This window comes from Zingiber officinale, chromosome 2B, assembly GCF_018446385.1.
Source record: "Zingiber officinale cultivar Zhangliang chromosome 2B, Zo_v1.1, whole genome shotgun sequence".
NCBI classification, from domain to species: domain Eukaryota; kingdom Viridiplantae; phylum Streptophyta; class Magnoliopsida; order Zingiberales; family Zingiberaceae; genus Zingiber; species Zingiber officinale.
In genome coordinates, this window is record NC_055989.1 from 116,010,952 (window position 1) to 116,031,117 (window position 20,166).

The following is a 20,166-nucleotide window of genomic DNA, read 5'->3' on the forward strand; positions in this document are numbered from 1 at the left end:
ATTTTGGCATAAAAAAAACTTAGTCTAACTTAAACATATTGTCAAACATCAATAAAAGAAAGATTATTAGTGCAATCCAAACCTCTAGCGTTTTGATGGTTTGGTTTAAATAATATGTTTAAGTTAAGTGAAGAATGTGACCAAATAACTTGATCATGGTTAATCAAGTTAAGAGTCCAAGCAAAGTCAAGGCTGACTTGAAGCTTGGAAGTGAGTGAGAAGTCTAAGTAGAACTAGATACTTGATAGATTTGTGGAAAATCCTAGTAGGACTAGGAAATATTAGTCTTAGTGAGACTAGGCAAAAGGAATACTTGGTTGGGAACCAAGCAGCAGAACTCCTAGTGAGGCTAAACCTTATTTTCATTTTAACTTGATTGTAATCCAATTGTGCTTATCTTCTTGGGATCGGTTGACCAAACCTCCATTTTGATTGACTAAATCCTTTGGTCAACCCAAACTTTACTTTTCTGTGAAACAAAGTTAGCACAACAAGATTAACAATAATAGACCTGCAAAATAGAGTTAGGTGTCTATAATTATGCATGAGTTAAACTGACAGTTAAGACTGTCTAATCTCGACTTAAAAATCTCTGTTGATTTTTTTAGTCAAATCAACACCTAAGGTTGTCCCAACTTGGACGCCTTCTAGAATTGAAAGGTCTCTCTAGGACTAACTTTAACTTACCCGCCAAATATATGATCCAACTGACTTGTTTGGACTTTCTCTCCTTAGTGACTGATCCTCCTAATCCACTAAGACTTTTCAGTAGCACCAGGTTAGCACAATAGATAGAAATAGTAAAATCAAATAGTGTTGCAACATTTACTTTGGTTGTCCAAATACGTTGGTCTGGTCGACCGCCTTATTTGGTTACACTTGCTTGGAGTTCACTCTTCCAAGTCTTCTTACTACCCAAGGTTCACTCCCTTAGAAGTTTACTCTTACTTAGAGATCACTCCTCCAAGAATTCTCACTACCTAAGGTTCACTCCCTCAAGATTTTCTTATTACTTAGAAATCTCTCTTCCAAAACTTCTCACTATTAAAGGTTCACTCCCTTAGGATTTTCCTCTTGAAGTTACTCGTCCAAAAGTTGTCACTATCTAAGGTTCACTCCCTTAGAATTTTCCCTTTGCTAAGTATCCATTTACTCTTGACCTACTTGGGTTTTTCCTTACCAAACATCTAATCAATCTTGACCTTCCTGAACTTCTTACTTAACTGTCAAGCATCTAGTCAACCTTGATCTGCTTAGACCAACTCATTTCCCTTTATAGTCATCCGATCAACCTTGACCTGACTAGATTTTTTTCAATAAACATATTGTCAAATAAATATTAAAATCCTAGAGGTCGATTATACCAACAGTAAGTCTTGTAGAAGTGAACTGTCGGGTGTCTCTATGCGCCTTTTAAAAATTTCTTTTGAAAAACATATAACAGAAGTATAATAATTTCCTAAATTATTACAACAAGCATCACATAGACACAACCATAGGATACACATAGACATAATTGTAAAATAGCTTCATTTAGGAAATAATACCTATTGGATGACGTTAAGCAGGAACGACATCAACGAGCAACTCTCACAAGGATTGCCTCTACTCGTATCAATGTTGAGATACCTTCAAGACAACTTCTCTAAGTCACAAGTTGTGTCTCTGCTTCGATATTAGCCAAAGCAAGGAGACGATGTGATCTGAGAGAGAAACTCTAGCTCTCTTTGTGCCCAGCGACAAAAGCAACCTGACGGCACAAATAGGCGAGCATAGTTGCCCTCTTACCCGCTGTCCGGCAGAACAACAGTCTTCTTGGATGCTATCCGGCGATGGGGAGGGCGACGACAAGCGGCTAGGAAGCTAGTAGCAGAGCTGGGAGCCAGCAATAGCCAAGAGGATAACAACCTATTGTTGTTATCCAACAGCACATCAGTAACCTTGTTGTTGTCCGATGGCTAGTAGACCGACAAGAGGCAGATGCTGGCATAGGGGGTGACAGCAATAGCTATCTAGGATGCCAGCGGTAGCAGGGCAGTCGGTGGTGGCTGTTCCGGTGGCACAAGAGGCGGCAACCTATTGTATTGGGTGGCAGCGGCAAGAGGGGGAAGAGAGAGGAGAAAACCCTAATATTCACAATTAGGTTTTTCACACCCTAAAATAATTTTAGGTTGTCTTTTGTTTCTCTCTTATGAAGGGGCATTTATACATCTCCATCAAGGTTTCATAGCAAGATCAAAAACTCATACCCAATAAGCCAATCTGATCCGTTATCATTAAGTTTGGTTCAAAACCAAACCAACTTGGTTCAAAATCAAACCACTCTTGGTTCATTATTAAACCAAAATAATTTTGGTTCATAACTAAAATAAGAGACGTGGCTCACCATCGCTTACAACCCTGATAAATACTTTCCATACTTGCCCCTTCGTTTGATCCTACAAAACTTAATCTCTCTTAATCTGAGAATCCAATTCTCAAACTTATTTAAGTCTTTTAAATATACTCGTAGTGCATGTGACCCAATAGGTTCCCAGTTATGTTGGTTGTTCATAATTAACTATTAATTATAAGTCGATCATGAGTGGCACATAGTAGTACATCATGACCCCCAATTGATCAAAAATCACAGTTAATCGCAAAACAATTCTGAACCCTTCAACAGCTACAATTTTCAGTATGCATATTCCTTTCACTCATCATATACCCACTTAGTTCAGGGCATGGTCTATGTGTCAATCCCCACTAGGCTGACTATGTCACACCTAGCCAAGTAATAGTCTTTTGTCTTATGGATTCAAATTACTCAAATACGTGTCCAAAAAAATCATCCTCTTGACGTGTAATACTTTGGTCAAAGACTTATGAGTAATAATCTTGACAAGAGATTTTAGGGTATACATCTATTTTATCAAGGGAGTGGTGAATCCTCTATTAATTATTCAAACACATTCGGGCATATTGACTTATACTCAACCATCTCAAATCTACACCTCCTATGAGATGTCTTACTAAAATGACAAAATATAAGCATTCATGACCAAGGTGACTTGAATACCTCAATTCTAAGGAAACTTGCACTCGTTCTACAATGAGAACTTCTAAGGTGACATGTATAGAACCACATGAAATCTCATAGCAGGTCACATCCAATGAACTAGTTACCCATAACTAGCATCCATATGTTAACTCTCAATATTCCAGTATTTTCCGCCAGTGAGGACCGACTAGTTGGATAAATCAAGAAGCATAACATATGCTAGTTTTATAGAATTGATGATGTCTAATCTCATCAATTCATCAACTAGAGAATATTTCAATAAGTGTATAATTACACATGGAGAGATACACACTAATTATGATCCAATCATAATTTCTCTCATGCTATGCATTATATTGTAGACTTCATTAATTTAGTTTAACATCAATAGCATATATATATATAGAATACACACTCAAATAAGAAATTTTATGTATTAATAAATAATACAATATCTAAGGTGATTGTCTTAAGACATTATCAAATATAACATGAACAACAAGCAAGTGTAACCTAAATATATAAGGTTTGGACGAGCGTATTTGGACAACCAAAGAATATGTTGCTAACATTATTTTACTTTACTATTTCTATCTATTATACTAATTTGGTGTTACAAGAACGTCTTAGTGAATCAGGTCGATCAGACACTAAGCAAAAGAAGAAATTCAAACAAGTCAGCTGGACCGAATGTTTGACGGGTAAGTTAAGTTAAGTCTTGGAGAGGACTTTTGGTTCTGGAAGGTGGTGAGGATGCATACCAGGCGGGACAAGCTAAGGTGTTGATCCGCCTGAAGAAACAAACGAATGTTTCTAAGTCAAGATCAGACAGTCTTAACTATCAAATTAATTATATATATATATATATATATATATATATATATATATATATATATATATATATATATATAACTCTATTTTGTAGGATTATTATTATTATTCTTGCGCTAACATTGTTTTATAGAAAAATAAAGGTTTTTTTATCAAAGGGTTCGGTCAAATGAACAAGGTGGTTCAATCTACTAGTCAGAGCAGATAAGCATAGTTCAAACTTGATCCAAGCCAAAAGGAAATAAGGGTTCAATCAATTGATCAAGGGGATCAGTCAACCAAACACATATAGAAAGCATAGATCGAATGTGATCGAATCAAATAGTAAAGAAAATTTTGGAGTTCAGTTAATTGATCAGGAGGATCAATCGACCAACCAAGTAGATTGCAGGATTAATTTGATCAGACCAGAGCAAGCAAAAAAAGAATAGGGTTTCAGTTGATTGATAAGACGTTCAATCAACTGGAAAAACCCCAATTCAAGTATGGAGATGGTGAGATCTGATTGGGTTCAGTCCGCCATAAAAACAAAAGAGCCTCAAGATCTAAGACTTAGTATAATAATTTTCTCAACGATCTCTCTTTCTCTGTTATTCCGTTTGTGCAAATATTTTTTTTTTTTAATTGGCACCAGGTATCTAGCTTGTGTAAGTATTGTTTTTTTTTTTTTTTGATGAAGTTGTGCAAGTATTGTTGCTGCTATGTTGAAAGAATCTCCAACAACCTATGACAAAACTCTACTTTTACATTGTCGATATACTTTAAATACTTACATTTACTTTAAAAGGACAGTAGCTTATTACTATCTTCTTTATCTTTTGTACGAGCTTTTCTCTTCCGAAAATTTTTAGAAAAGGAGAACATTAGTAAATTGTCTATCCGAAATAGTCCAAAGGATCGTAGGCCTTGGACTATGAACCAAATAATAGACCGAATCTTTCATACTTTGTTTTTTCACTTGACTTTGGTTTGGAAAAAAGATTTAAATGAACGATATTCATCTCTTCCCCTAACACATAATTCGATTCTACAATTTGTATCAAAGTCACGACACTTTAACTAAACTTAATCGCTTTTCAAGTCTTTTAAAATCATTTTCTTTTCTTTAAACAGATTTGGAAATCCTTTATTTCTTTTGCCATTTTTGGAGTGAAGGAAGTGAAGAGGAAGAAGAAAAATGGGAGTTATGCATCATTTATGCACGGGTACTCAAAATTTTTCATAATTTATTTTAGCTTTTCTTCTATCCTATTTCAAACGAAACTAATTGAACACCCTCTTCTCTCTTTTTCCTTTCCCTCCCATCCCACCATACACACTCACAACAGAGAAATTAGAGATTTTCAGGTACGTCTCACCTGGCACGCAATCTGAACACCTGACGGCAATAATTTGCAAGTGTCCAATATATCTCAACTTTGAAGAAGATATAACAGAGATGAAAATTGATACTGGACATAGCTACTAATTTGAGTACTTTATGAATCAAAATGAAGAACCAGCTTCAAGAAGTTTTGGCAACTAAAGGTGAACGGTAAGAATTATCCGTATGTCATAAAAAATTGGCCAGCTACATGAACAGTTGAATTGAAGATCAAACAACACAAACATGAACATGTAGGCTCTCCGGGCATGCTTCCTGTAAACTCATCCGTCTAAATAGTTCCTGATCATTTTTTTTAATAGCAGGTCCCAACTTACAAGGGCCAAACCCTGAAAACAAGAACAAAATCTTCAGTTTATGGAGAAAGAAGACTTGATATGATCGACCACATGGGGGAGGGATACTAAGTTGTCATCAACTGCCTGATTTACGCAGGACTCCAAGTCATTTGCAGCATCTGTTTTGAGTTTTTGGAACTTCGCCGCCTCAAACTTGTCTTGACAGACCATCAAAGACCGGTTCAACCTTTCCTGTATGGTAAAAGATATAAGCAACTAAAACAGAAATTCATTGTTATATAGGTGAAGGGCTATTAAAAATGACAATTTGGTCAAGGTAAAGAGTAATATTATGAAGGAACATATTATTTTGCATATTTGCGGTTTCAAATTATAATTTTGCAATTATACTATCAGAGTAAAAGGTGATATTGCTCTCACCCAAGCGGCCCAATATAGCTGGCCCCATAGAAATCACGAGAGACATTTAATAGGGTTGTAAATAAATCACGTGTTCGTGAACAAGCTTGGTGTTCGGCTTGGTAAAAACTTATTTATATTCGTTCAATATACACAAGATTAATTAAACAACTAGTTGAAACATCTCGTTAAACTAAACAAGTAATCTTGAACGCATATGTATTCAGCTAGTTAACATTCATGAACAATGTTCGTGAACTCTTTTCAATATGTAAAATAAACAATGAAATAAAATAAAATAAACAAATAAGTTTAAATTCTCGAACTCAATAACCAATCAAACAACTAAAAGTTTCAAATAAACAATCAAGCTCGAATTAAGAGCTCGAAAACATCTAAACGAACTAAGCTCAAGTCAAGTTTCAAACAAACTCATGCTCATAAAAAATAAACCAAGTCAAGCTCGAATAATCATTTTAAAAGCTTGGTTCATTTTAAGCTCAGTTTGGTTTGGTTACCTTATCAAACAAGTTTGAACACCCCAAAACTCGGTTCGGCTCGGCTTGTTTATCGCCCTAGGCATTTTGCCCTAGCGCAACGGCCCTTCACATGGGGAAGGTCAAGTGATATTTTGCAACCACTGAGAATTTACCCCAACACCTATTGGAGCAAACATCCATGCAGATACCAACTGCGTAGTTATAATTACAAGAATCGTGCAGTTCATGATTCAAATTGCATGATTCGATTTGATTTGAGTCAAATTAGTTTGAACCATATGGGTGAATCTTTAGTGTAAAGACTTGGTTGGATTGAAACAATTTAATACCAATGAATCGATTTTTAATCATGCGCTTAGCAACTAATCAAGATGTAGTTGAATAGATGATAAACAGTTACAACAACAACCAAGCATTTTCCCACTAGGTGGGGTCGGCTGTATGAATCCTTTTACGCCATTGAGCTCTATCTCCTATTATATCATCATCTATATTTAAATAAATTTTATCTTGTTTTATTGTTGCTAACCAAGTCTTTTTTGGTCTTCCTCTTCCTCGTTTGATATGCATGTTTATCATAGTTTCACATCGCCTAACTGGAGCATTTATTGGTCGTCTAAGTACATGTTCGTACCATCTTAAACGTGTCTCTCGGAGTTTTTCCTCAATAGATGCAACTCCGACTTTCTCTCTAATGCTCTCATTTCTTATTTTGTCCATCTTCGTATGCCCACACATCCACCTTAACATCCTCATCTCTGCAACTCTCATCTTCTGCTCGTGTGCTCGAGTCATAGCCCAACATTCAGCTCCATATAACATAGCAGGTCTAACTGCAGTTTTATAGAACTTACCTTTAAGAACTATTTAATAGATGATAAACAGTTCTGGACGATTAATTTAGAATAAAAAAAAGATGATTCTTCTTCAACACTTCGCACTATCTTCGACCCTTTGCTAATCAAAAGCTGTTTTTTCAGCGACAGCTCATTAATTGCAGCCCATCCCACATCAAAGGCTACTTCATTAGAGGCTAAAGATTTGGGGGCTTCTTTCTAGTGCATCTTCAACCAAAGGGCATCTCTCAATGTTCATTCATTGACCAAAGGATGTTGACATCAATGTCTACATACTTGAGTGTCCTTAGTAATTGACGTTAACTAGAGTCTTTCGGCCCTTATCCTTAGCAACACTCGTCAATGTCTATATTCCTCTGAATTCAAGCAGAAAACATCTCCACTCTATTCTGCTCAATCCTCATCTATTCCTAAGCCTATCTGATAAAAAAGATGCCCCTGTCCTCAACCCTCATGTTTAACAATAGATGTTAATGAGTTGCTAACCTATTAAATCAAAGATGTCAGAGACTTCTCTTTGTAGTTGATTATTATTGAGGAAGAACCTGAGAGAAAAGAAGAGAAATTGATAGTTACCTAAATAAAGATGAAGCGAGTGATGGCAGTTTGAATAAAGAGAATAGTGCGATAGAAATATTAAATAAAAAATTTTAACTATCTTGAAGATATTAATCTAACATTATAATATTATAACCCTCAGACTCTTTAGTTATATAATGCATCTTATTAACAGTGAAATGTTCTGTATTAATCATGATAGGGATTAAACAAAGATGTTCTTATAAATTCTTAGTATTGTAGTTTTTTTACTTATTTATCTTTTGAACATGAACCTTACGATTCACAATTAACAAAATTACCAAAACTATTCTCCACTTGAACTTCAATTTGACAACCTCTTGACATTTTTATATTTTAAAATGATTTTTAGATCTTTTGGAATGGCATTTGAATAAATATAAAATAAAAAAAATGAAGGAAAACTGAAATTAAACAATTGACAAATTATCATAAGAACATTTTGGTCATATTATTGTCATTAAACTACGTCTAATTCAAGCTAATGGTATTTATTGGAGATTGATAAATTTATACTAGCATATATGCAATATTAAATTTTTTAATGATACTATGCTATTTCATTATTTTAAAAGGATAAATATGTATATGCTCCTTGAGTAGTGTCCATAGTGTCCCCTCGGATGGGTCTAGTGGCTAGCGCATGAGGTATTGCCACAATGAGGTCTGGGGTTCGAATCTCGGCAAAGCCGAGGTAAATATCTCCCTTATGTGCTAGTCACTATTCCAAAGGCTAGTAGCCGCCCGTGATTTACCTCCTCCGTGTTGGTCCTGGGACGGATTGGCGGGGACGTTGGGGGCGAGCGTATTCACCTTTTTTGCCACAATTGAGTAGTGTCCATAGCATACAGAATATCTTTTAATCACTCAGATATCAGATTAACATACATGATTAATTACATTGAACTTTTGCATCAGAAGTGAGTTTGAATTAAGAACCCTCGATCCAAGGTAATTTTGGATTTTTAAACTGATTATTCAAGTGCTCACAGAAATATACTGATTTTACATTTAGCTCCTACCTTTGTGCACAACTAAATACCATGACTAACTCCATCGTATGCAGAACATAAAGAGAAACAACATGACTCCATGAGTTCCTGTTACAGAATAATACGACTAGATTGTACCCATCAAGGTTTAAAATCTTAATCCGTGCCGAGATTTTGATCCCAGATCAGAACGAAACAGTTTCAATATCGTGTCGTGCTAATATGATTTCGATTTTTTTTATTTATATATAGCAATTATTAGATAAATATATTTATTGTATATAATTTAAAAATAAGTTATATATTGAGTTTACATAAGTTCTTCATTATTGAACAACTTAATATTGTTAGAAAAATAATTAAATATAATTTTTTTTAAAGAAAATTGATCTATCAATAATTTGAATTAAAATTGACACATTGTAATATGATACCTTACTACCAAAAGAAGTGGCGTGAATAAAGCATTGGTTCTTGTAATATTCTGCTTAGCTCAACTCTATCATTCTTCAACGTTCAGATTAAATAATCATAATTAGATAAATTAATACAAAGATATTATTTTATATATTATAATTATATAAATTAACTAACTATTTATTCATTTAATTAATTATTAATTTAAATAATATATATTTAAAATATTTAAAAATATCATAATATCAATTAAATATTAAAACAGTAAAAAAAATTATTAGAATATAAATCTGATTTATTCAAAAATAAATAAATTTTTAAAAATTAAATAAAATTAAAAATTAAAAAAATCAGAATATCAATTAATAAAATTTATTAAAAAATTTAAATATATTTTTTATATATTTTATTGAGATAATTTAATTAGGATTTATGAAAGTCTCTTTGAAATATCACACATAAATTAGGAATTGTTTGGATTAATTAAATGAAAGTTTTAATTTTCTTCCAAATAGTAACATCACGTCACGGGGCGCTTTTGGCGACGTCAAAGGCATCCTGCGACACTTTTGGGGAGCCTCCAACCCACCCGTACCACGGCACGCGTGCGTGACGCACATGATGACGCCACACGAAATTGTCAAGGTATAGTGCCGATTTTGCTCCCACGTCAAAATAGTAAAAATCGTTCGTGCCACCCGGCATGGAACGACATTTCAATCACTGGTACCCATTGCCTAAAATGTGTGTGTATATATATATACACACACACACACACAACTGTCAATGTCGATCCAAAGTCCGGATGAAAAAGATTGAGGGTTGCAAATAAAATTGCTATAAAAAAAAAAGATGAAACGCATTATCCAATTGCAACGTCTCACAAGAATCGCGACATTCGAGAACTTAAGTGTGATGTTAAATATGTAAAAATTATCATATCATAGGTTGAATAAGAACAAACATTATAAAATACCAATTGTCTTATATTTAAAACATGGAAGATATGGACTCTCACCGGTAAAGTAATAGAGATAGTAGATACAATGATAGAAGAAGAAGTCATACTTGGTATTTACAAAGGAATAAAGCAACAACAGTAGGAGTAATTCGAAAGGGGATAATATTATAATTCTCAAAATAATGGTAGCAAAAGAAACTAGTAATATAATTAGTATATATATATATCTTAAGTAGGATTAGATAAAGACATCAAATATAAGTTTTAGGAAGACATGAGGAGATCTAATAGGCATGTACGAGTAAAAAAATGAGGAATATGATAGGGCGTATGAGAATTATGAAATTATTTTACGATAAGAAATGAAGAAGGAAAAATGTTGGATTTTATGATAGCTTATAAACCAATAATAAGTCATAATCAAAAAAAAAATTGTAAATATTGCAAGGTCAAGAAAACTTAACTACCCAACATATATTAGTAGTACTAGATATGCGCCTCAAGTATAGTATCAATAGAGGAAAATGTACATGACTCTTAGAATTAAGCTGTAGAAATTAAAAGACGAAATGTAAAGTATACTTAAGGAAAGAGTCGAGAATAAGTATTAAGATAAATACATAACGACTTGAATATAATATAATATTAAATTTGAAAATAATGTTCAAGAGCATTTTGAGTCAAAAGGATATGCATCATTAAGTAAAAAATCTTGATGATAAAACAATAAACTACAAGAAAAAGTGAGGGAAAATGATAAGTCTGAAAGTTATCATACACTTATAAGAACGAAGAGAGCTTAAAAAATATACAGTAGCCAAAAAAAAGTCAAGAAAGGGATGAGTGAAACCAAGAATAAAACTTTCAAATGTTTATATCAACAACTAGATACAAAAAATACGAATGTTTATATCAACAAGAAGATATATTACTCAAATAAGATGCATTAAAGAAAAATATAATAGGGTACTAGTGAATTATAAGGAAAAAAAAATAGAGGTCTTTTCAACTTTTGAATGAAATTAAGTATAAACTTAATTAATTTAAGTAGGTTAGAGCATAGTTGTAAAAAGCGCACGTCTGGATGCGCCTAGGAGCAAGGCACAACCAGGCACGCCATACTTGAATGAAGCGCACTTAAGCGTGCACCTTTTGAGAGTTTAAGGCACAATTTTCCTCTCTTTATTAATGTTTAAAAAAAATTAAAAGCTCAATCTATATCTTTAATTACCCTTTAAATTAATTAGGTTGCATACATGCATGCGACACATTTTTTTTACGTGACTCTTCCTCTCCCTTAGAAAATGAATATCAATCTCCCTTAACTCCTTGCAAACTTATTTCACAAAGTTTCACTGTAACTCTTCCTCTCCCCTAAACAATCAACACCAACCTCCCCACCCCTCCTTTCTCAAACGTGAACTCTTTTCTCGCATACAACATCAACGTCGGTCTTTTGGATTTGGCTATACTTTCTTGCTTTTCTCCTTTTATTTCATCATAAATGTTTCTTTTCCTTAAGGATTTAATTTGAAGTTTGTTTTTTCTTTAATTTGAAGTTCGATTTTGATTACGAAGATAAAATATTTTGATAAAAATTCTCTATATATATTTGAATTGTAAAAATTTATACCAAAAGCGCTTTATTTTGGTAAGGCATGCGCCCCACCTGGCTCCAAGCGCCTCAGGCTCCACAACACATGCACTTTTGGGCACTTCATGCCTTAAATATCTATGGGTCAAAGAAGTATAAAAATTTAAATTTTCATAGTAGAAATCAAACTTCATAAGTACAACTAAATTTAAATAGAATACAAACTTGAAAAATGCCTAGATAAAATGATATTATGATAAAGTTATGGAAGTGCCTAAGGAAACATATATTAAATGGCTTACAAAGTTATACGACCAAATATTAAAAACAAAAAAATGGCTAATTAGTCGAGGGTAAATACTCTAATCCCCTATATAAAAAAGAAGACGTACAAAATTATGTGAATTATAAAGACATTAAGCTAATGAGTCTCATGAAACTTTAAGAATAAGTGATATAAAAAAGGCACGAGACCACAATGACTGAAAATCAATTTGAATTCATACTTGAAAAGTTGACAATGGAAATTATTTATCTTCTCTTTTAGACAACTAATTGAAAAAATATCGAAAAAAGAAACAAGACTTACACAATATTCGTTGACTGAGAAATAACTTATAATAGAGTATCAAGGTATACAGAGAATTATAGAAAAGAAGAATGTTAGCGTAGATATATTGACAAGAATGAAGACTCCAAGCAGATTAACCAAAACGTTTCTTATAAAAAAAGGGTTAAATTAAGGATCAACTCAAATCTTAGTGGAAAACATTGAAAGTGAAAGATTTTAAATTTAATAAAGTGAAGAGAAAATATGTGAAATTTAAATTTAGTAATATTAGACATAATAAACAATTATTACGATAAGAGATGATATGTTACATATAACTGAGAGTTTTAAATATTTAGGATTGTTTTTGCAAAAGAAAGATATGTTATATAGAATACAAGCAAGAATATTAAAAAGGATACGAGTGTCAGGTATTCTTTGTGATAGTAAAATACCTCTAAAATTTAAAGAGAAGTTCTATAAAATGACGATTAGACTACTATATTATATGGAGCTAAATGTTAGACTATAATTTGAACACATGAAAAGAAAATGAGAGTCGTAAAGATGAAGATGTTAAGATAGATGTATGGACATACAAGAATGGACAAAAAAAAAAATATTAGAAAGAAAATCAAGATTGCGCCTATTGAGAGAACTTTGAGAGACTTATTTAGGATGGTATGAAGATTAATTTAAACGGCCAATAAATGCTCCAATTAGGCAAAGTAAAACTATGACAAATATGTATATAAAACAAAAAAGACATAATTAATAATAATAAACATAATAAAATGTATTTAAATATAAATGATAATGTAGTAGGAGATAAAGGCTAATGGTATAAGAGAATCCATATATTCGACCCCATTGAGTAGGATAAAAAAAGTAACATAAACTTATTGTTTCTCATAAGTAGTAGTTACGAGGCTGAAATGTTAAGCTTTTGACCTCCAATTACAATAATCCCAAACCCAAAAGGTCGAACAATTGATTCAATTTGAAAGCAACAATTTAAATTGAATAGATTCTAGACATGACTTTAACAACATACATCAAGAATCTTAGGCATCATTTCTTTTACTAAATACTTGTGATAAATGCTCTTGTAATGGTTTCTTTGTTGATTCATTTTTGATGTGGTTATAATGTATTTTCATGTTTGTGTAAAGTGTTTTCTAGATTTCCATAAAGAAGAGACTTGTGCAAATAATTTTTTGGTAATAAGTCACCTTTCAACCACATGCCAACTATTAATAACACGGATACCACAATAAACCATAATTTTCCAAAATAGATATTTTAAATTCTTAGGAAGAAAAAATAGAAAATAATCATCAATCTTTAGTGAATAATCAAGAATATACAACAAAACCTTCTACCTTTTATCATCTAGGAGAAAAATACACAATTCTTAACTATGGCACGATATCATGATCCCTTGATTATTTATTTGATTTTAATATAATTAGTAATATAGTCTGGCAGGGATCTCAATAGAGGGAGAGATCTATGTAGCTAATCCATAGATAGTCAACAGTGTTGCCTAACTGATTTCAAATTTGTCAACTCGATAATCAACTCAAATAACTTAAGTTAACTCTTTTGTCATTCGATCAACTCAAGCCAAAATAAAACCCCTTCTATTCTCAAACAATTGATTACCTAGCTGAGTGCATGCTTAAATAGAAAACTTTTATCCAAAAAGGTAAGAATTATATTTCACTTAATTGACTCATCTCATATGTCTTTGATCATGCTCCTCCCCCTCAAGACCTCCTTGACAAGCCCCCATCCATAGATTTATGTCATCAAGTCATGCTTAATCTCGATCACTTGAGTTAGCACTTCTTTAAACACAGAAAAGGTAACTAAGTCATTATCTGTCAAGATCCTCTTGAACATTCATTTGCCATGAGGTCACTCCATCTACTAGAGTTCACTTTTTTAAAGTTTCATCTACTAGAAATTCACTCTTCCAAGACTTCTCGTTTACCAAAATCAACTTTGCAACTTTTATTTGTCATGAGTTCACTTCTTTGGATCTTCTAGTTCACCAAGATCCACTTGGACTTTCATATATTAGTTCACTCCTTCAAAACTTCCCACCCAACTACAATTTCACTAGATCCACTCATCTAACATGTCTTCACATTGATCATGTTTCTTTCACAATACCTCTTCGCTCTTAGAATAAAGTTCCAAGGGAAATTATATAGAGAATTAAAGAAAAAAAATGTTAGTATAATGTATATCAAAATAATTAAGAATATATATGAGAATCTATTGACAAAAGTAAAGACTCCAAGCGGATTAACCAAAATGTTTCTTATAAAGATGGGTTAAATTAAGGATCAACTCAAATCTTAGTGGAAAACATTGAAAGTGGAAGATTTTAAACTTAATAGAATAAAGAAAAAAATGTAAAATTTAAAATTTAAAATTAGTAATATTAGACATAATAAACAATTATTACGGTAGGAAATGTTATGCTACTTATAATTAAGAGCTTTAAATATTTAGGATTGTTTTTGCAGAAAGATAGAAGGATTAAGAAAGATATCTTACATAGAATGCAAGCAAGAAGATTAAAATGGGGGGCTCTTTGTGATCGTAAAGTACCTATAAAAATGGCGGTTATACTATATTATATGGAGTTGAATGTTAAACTATAATTCGAACACACGAGAAAAAGATGAGAGTCGTAGAGATGAAAATGTTAAGATAGATGTGTGGATAAATGAGAATAGACAAGATAAAAAAATAAAAATATTAGAAAGAAAATCATAATTATGTCTATTGAGAGAAAACTTTGATAGACTTATTTAAGATAATACGAGCATTAACTTAGACGACCAATAAATATTTCAATTAAGCAATGTGAAATTATTGACAAATATGCATATTAAACAAAGAAAGAAATACCAAAGGAGATTTAATTAATAATAATAAACACGAAAATATTTATTTAAATATAGATGATAATTTAGTCGGAGATAAAGGTTAATGGTATATGAGGATCCATATATTCGACCCCACCGCGTGGCATAACAAAAGCAACATAAACTTATTGTTTCTCATATGTAGTAGTTATGAGGTTGAAATATTAGCTTTTGACCTCCAATTACAATAATCCCAAACCTAAAACAGTTAGATTCAATTTGAAAGCTACATTTTGAATTTAATAGATTTTAAACATGACTCTAGCAACATACATCAAAACTCTTAGGCATCATTTCTTTTGCTAAATACTTGTGATAAATACTCTTGTGATGGTTCATTGTTGATTTACTTTTGATGTGGTTATAATGTGTTTTCATGTTTGTGTAAAGTGTTTTCCTAATTTCCATAAAGAAGAGACTTGTGCAAATAATTTTTTGGCAACAAGTCACCTTTCAACCACATGCCAACTATTCATAACATAGGTAACCACAATAAACCATAATTTTTCAAAATAGACATTTTAAATTCTTAGGAAGAAAAATAGAAAATAATCATCAATCTTTAGTGAATAATAAAGAAAATACAACAAAATCCTTCTCGATATACACAACCTTTTATCATCAGGGAGAAAAACAAACAATTCTTAACTATGGTACCATATTATGATCCTTTGATTATTTATTTGATTTAAATATAATTAGTAATATAGTCTCGTAGGGATCTCAATAGAGGGATAGATCCATGTAGTTGATCCATGGATAATGAACTCAAGCCAATAATCAACTCAAGCCAAGCCAAATAATCAACTCAAAGATAGTCAATAGAGTTGACTAATTGATTTCAAATTTATACGCTCAATAATCAACTCAAATAAGTTAACTCTTTTAGCATACGATCAACTCAAGCCAAATTAGAACCCCTTCTATTCTCAAACAATAAGTCAGCAATTGATTATAGTGTCTGCAAGTATTAACTAACTGAACTTGCTTAAGCTTAAGTTAATTCGTCACTTTAAACTAAAACATATGTTCTCTAGCTGAGTGCATGCTTAAATAGAAAACTTTTATCCAAAAAGGTAAGAATTACATTTCACTTGATTGACTCATCTCATATGTCTCTGATCATGCTCCTCCCCCTCAAGACCTCCTCGACAGGCCCCCATCCATAGAACTATGTAATCGAGTCATGCTTAATCTGGATCACTTGAGTTAGCACTTCTTCAAACACAGAGAAGGTAACTATGTCATCGTCTATCAAGATCCTCTTGAACTTTCATTTGCCATGAGGTCACTCCTTCATCTACCAAGAGTTCACTGTTTTAGAGTTTCATCTACTAGAAATTCACTCTTCCAAGACTTCTCGTTTACCAAAATCCAGTTTTCAACTTTTATTTGTCATGAGTCCACTTCTTTGGAACTTCTCGTTTACCAAGATCCACTTGGACTTTCATATGTTAGGAGTTCACTCCTTCAAAACTTCCCACCCAACTACAATGTCACTCGAGTCACTCATCTAACATGTCTTCATATTGATCATGCTTCTTCCTCAATACCTCTTCACTCTTATAATAGAGTTCTAAGGAAACCTTATAACAGAGTCACTTAAGGTATCACCTCTTTAGACACATAGGTTACCTTCGTCATCCCTCAAAGCTGGTAGGAGTTCCGCCTCTAGGATTGTTTATCTTGCCGAGAGTTAACTCTTTGGGACTTTTCAATTGCCAAAATCTACTTGGACTTCCATATGCTAAGAGTTCACTCTTACAAATCTTTTTGTCTACCAAGATCCACTTAGACTTCCATCTACAAGGAGTCTACTCCTTTGTGAATTTTGTCTACCAAGAGTTCAGTCCCTCAGGACTTCCATTTGTCAGGAGTTCACTCCTTTAAAACTTTTCGTTTGCAAAGATCCTCTTGGACTTCTATTTACCAAAAGTTCACTCCTGTCAAATTTCTCATTTACCAAGATCCATTTAGACTTCTATCTTTCAGGAAATTAGGCTTTTGGGGATTGTTAGATTATCAATTTTATCTATCTTAAACATTTTGTTAATAATTTAGCCATCCACATCAAACTCAAACCATCTCAAGTCAAACCTAACTCAAGTATAACTATATCTACAACCTCCTCCTTAAATTAAGCTTCCTAGGAATTGATCGCCCTAACGTCAATTTCTACTCCATAATCATCCAAGCATAACCTAGCCCAAATACACCATGTAACGATTTTTTTTGAGGGGTAACTGAATGATAAAGAATATGCAGTTGGTTTAATGATAACTATTATTACTTAAATAATATTTTCCTTTTCACGCTTCCTATGTTAAAACACGAATAATATGACTATCATGGAACATAATTTTCTTAAGAAAACATTTGAAAAGAAAAATCTAACAAATAATTATTGCTCAGCTATTGCATTACCATCAAAACGAATATGAACAAATAAATGTCCAAACAAAACAAGGTAATATTGCATATATATTTTGCACCTTAGAGATATAAAAGTACAAAAAGAAAACCTGGAATTTGGCCATTTCTGTCTCCACCAGATTGTTGGCATTAACTACCGGAACGCTACAGTGCTCAACGCAGTTGTTTATCTCCTCCTGCCGTCGCCGCCGGTCAAAACATTCGTACGCGCACTTGAAGTACGCTTGCTATAATGTAAATGTTTTTAGCGAACACCATTAAAAAAAAAAATCAAATTTTCCCTAAAAGCAAGAAGGAAAGGGGGTTACTTGGAGATTGAAGTTGACGTGATCTTGAACAGGATCCAGCAAGTTCTTCGCAGCTACATTCACATCTTCGAGTTTTCTTCTCAACCTATCGGTTACAAGGCGTTCTTCCATCGCGGCCAAGTGCTCCATCCCTGAACAATACGGAAGATATAGTCGGAAGAGAGTCCCTTGAGATTCAGCAGCCGCTGGTGATCGAGAGGACAGATGATGAAGTAGACGGAAGGGCTTTAGGGTTTTAGTTGGAATTTGTGTTAAAACAGCCTACTGGATTCGTTTGGGCTGTAGCAGGCAAACATACGACAGCGAGTCATGTTAGACACGATCTATGGTTCTTCAAAATTAAACCGACCCACCACAGTGAATTCACGCTTCGTCCCATAGATATTGGTCAGATCGATAGATTAATTATATATATATTTTTTAATCTGTATCTATTTTATCTCATGCCTCCGAATTAAAAAAGTCGTTTTAATGTTCTATTAAAACTGAATATGAAGAAACCGCTAAAATGAGTATTTCGCCTTCGAGAAATGATACGCTGAGTGAATCATGAAATGCTCAGGAAATGACTCAGCACTTCTTACATGGAAAAAAAAAAAAAATCAATACGGAGAACACTAGGCCTGGACCGATCAGAATCCACCCTGATCGGTCCTCAAGGTCTCTGATCGGTCATGGGACCGATCAGGCCCTAGGCTGATCGGTCATGGGACCGATCAGCCTGTCCCCAGACCGATCCCCAACTCACGTTGGTTTCTAAGCCTGATCGGTCCACAGACCGATCCCCCTATTGTTCTCTGAATCTCATCGCTATCTGATCGGTCTACAGACCGATCAGATAACTTACAGTGGACTACTGTTTTGGTTACTGACCGGTCACCAGACCGATCAGATAACCCATAGAAATCTACTGTTTGGTTACTGATCGGTCACCAGACCGATCAGATAACCACAGTATCACTGGATCGGTCAGCAGACCGATCCAATACTCATGTGGATTTAGAGCTTCCCAGCCCTAAACCCCAAAGCCTTCCTGATCTAGAGCAAAAACTCCATTGAAGAGCAAAAACTCCATTGAAGAGATTCACGATCAAGCCAAACAATATAACTTCTACAATTACCGAGCAATATATGAGAATTACATGTGGCAGAGCAATAACACAATATAACTTCTACAATTACTTCAAGGGAGGGTGACCAACAACAGTCCAACTCTGAAGATACAAAATAACTAAGACAAAATCCTCATAAGAAAATCAAAGTGTTTGAAGTTCAGTAATAAGACAACAATTCAAGTAATACACAAAATTTAAAAGTTCAATTGCATTACAATCTTCTATTACATTCTGGTAGCAGCATTTTAACTCTTGCCTTCATGAAATACTTCATCTCCATATCCTGGATAATCATTAATCTCAAAATTCATTTTTGCACTCTCGCCTTCCTGGAACAAACAGAGAATCATGAGCATCTACCATCAAGCCAAGGATTGTGAAAAAAATCTTTTCTAAAATTTGTATCTTCCTGGATAAGAGAAGATACCTTGAACAAATCAGCATGCATTTGTAACAAATCAATAGGCTTCTCAAAAGACCTTGTTCTCTCCATTGTCTGCACATATGTCCACACACTTAGACCATTTTCTTTCCAAACCAAATGTTACATAGAAAATACAAATTTTGATACAAAGAATGAAGTTACATGATAGTTACCGATAATAGAAGGGCTACGATGGTAATATGTCAAACATTAAAGTGAAAGAAACAATAAGGATACCTGAATAATATCATTAGGAACCAGCAGTTCTTTATCCAATCTACACAATCTCTGACTCTCTATAAGAACAAAATCATCACTTAGATTTAACAAAAAAACTGAAAATACAATAAATGAAGAATCTACAAGCAAACCTGAAAATTTATCAATTTGTTCAATGTTTGATAACTCATCTTGCTTTCTATCAATTGTAGAACCCTGTAGACAAATGTACTTATACAAATTAGCAACATAACATAACACTAAAGTAACAAATTACATCCAAATATACAAACCAAACCTTTTTTCGAGACTTTGCCTTTGC

At 33.3% G+C, this 20,166-nt stretch overlaps 1 protein-coding gene across 1 annotated transcript; it reads right to left on the bottom strand.

The window, feature by feature from the left end:
* Positions 1-5,399: 5,399 nt before the first annotated feature.
* On the bottom strand, positions 5,400-18,369 carry LOC122049459 (protein FAM136A-like). Its single transcript, XM_042610840.1, has 3 exons — positions 18,087-18,369; positions 17,868-18,005; positions 5,400-5,785 (listed from the first exon to the last, which is right to left on the bottom strand). The coding sequence occupies exons 1-3, from the start codon at positions 18,213-18,215 to the stop codon at positions 5,606-5,608; spliced, it is 447 nt and encodes a 148-aa protein (XP_042466774.1). The 5' UTR covers positions 18,216-18,369; the 3' UTR covers positions 5,400-5,605.
* Positions 18,370-20,166: the final 1,797 nt, after the last annotated feature.

Coding starts and splice junctions, on each gene's coding strand:
- LOC122049459 (XM_042610840.1), bottom strand. CDS start 18,215: ATGGAGCACTTGGCCGCGATGGAAGAACGCCTTGTAACCGATAGGTTG. Junction 18,006..18,086: donor ACGTCAACTTCAATCTCCAA/GTAACCCCCTTT, acceptor TTTACATTATAG/CAAGCGTACTTCAAGTGCGC. Junction 5,786..17,867: donor CAGAAATGGCCAAATTCCAG/GTTTTCTTTTTG, acceptor TTTACCATACAG/GAAAGGTTGAACCGGTCTTT.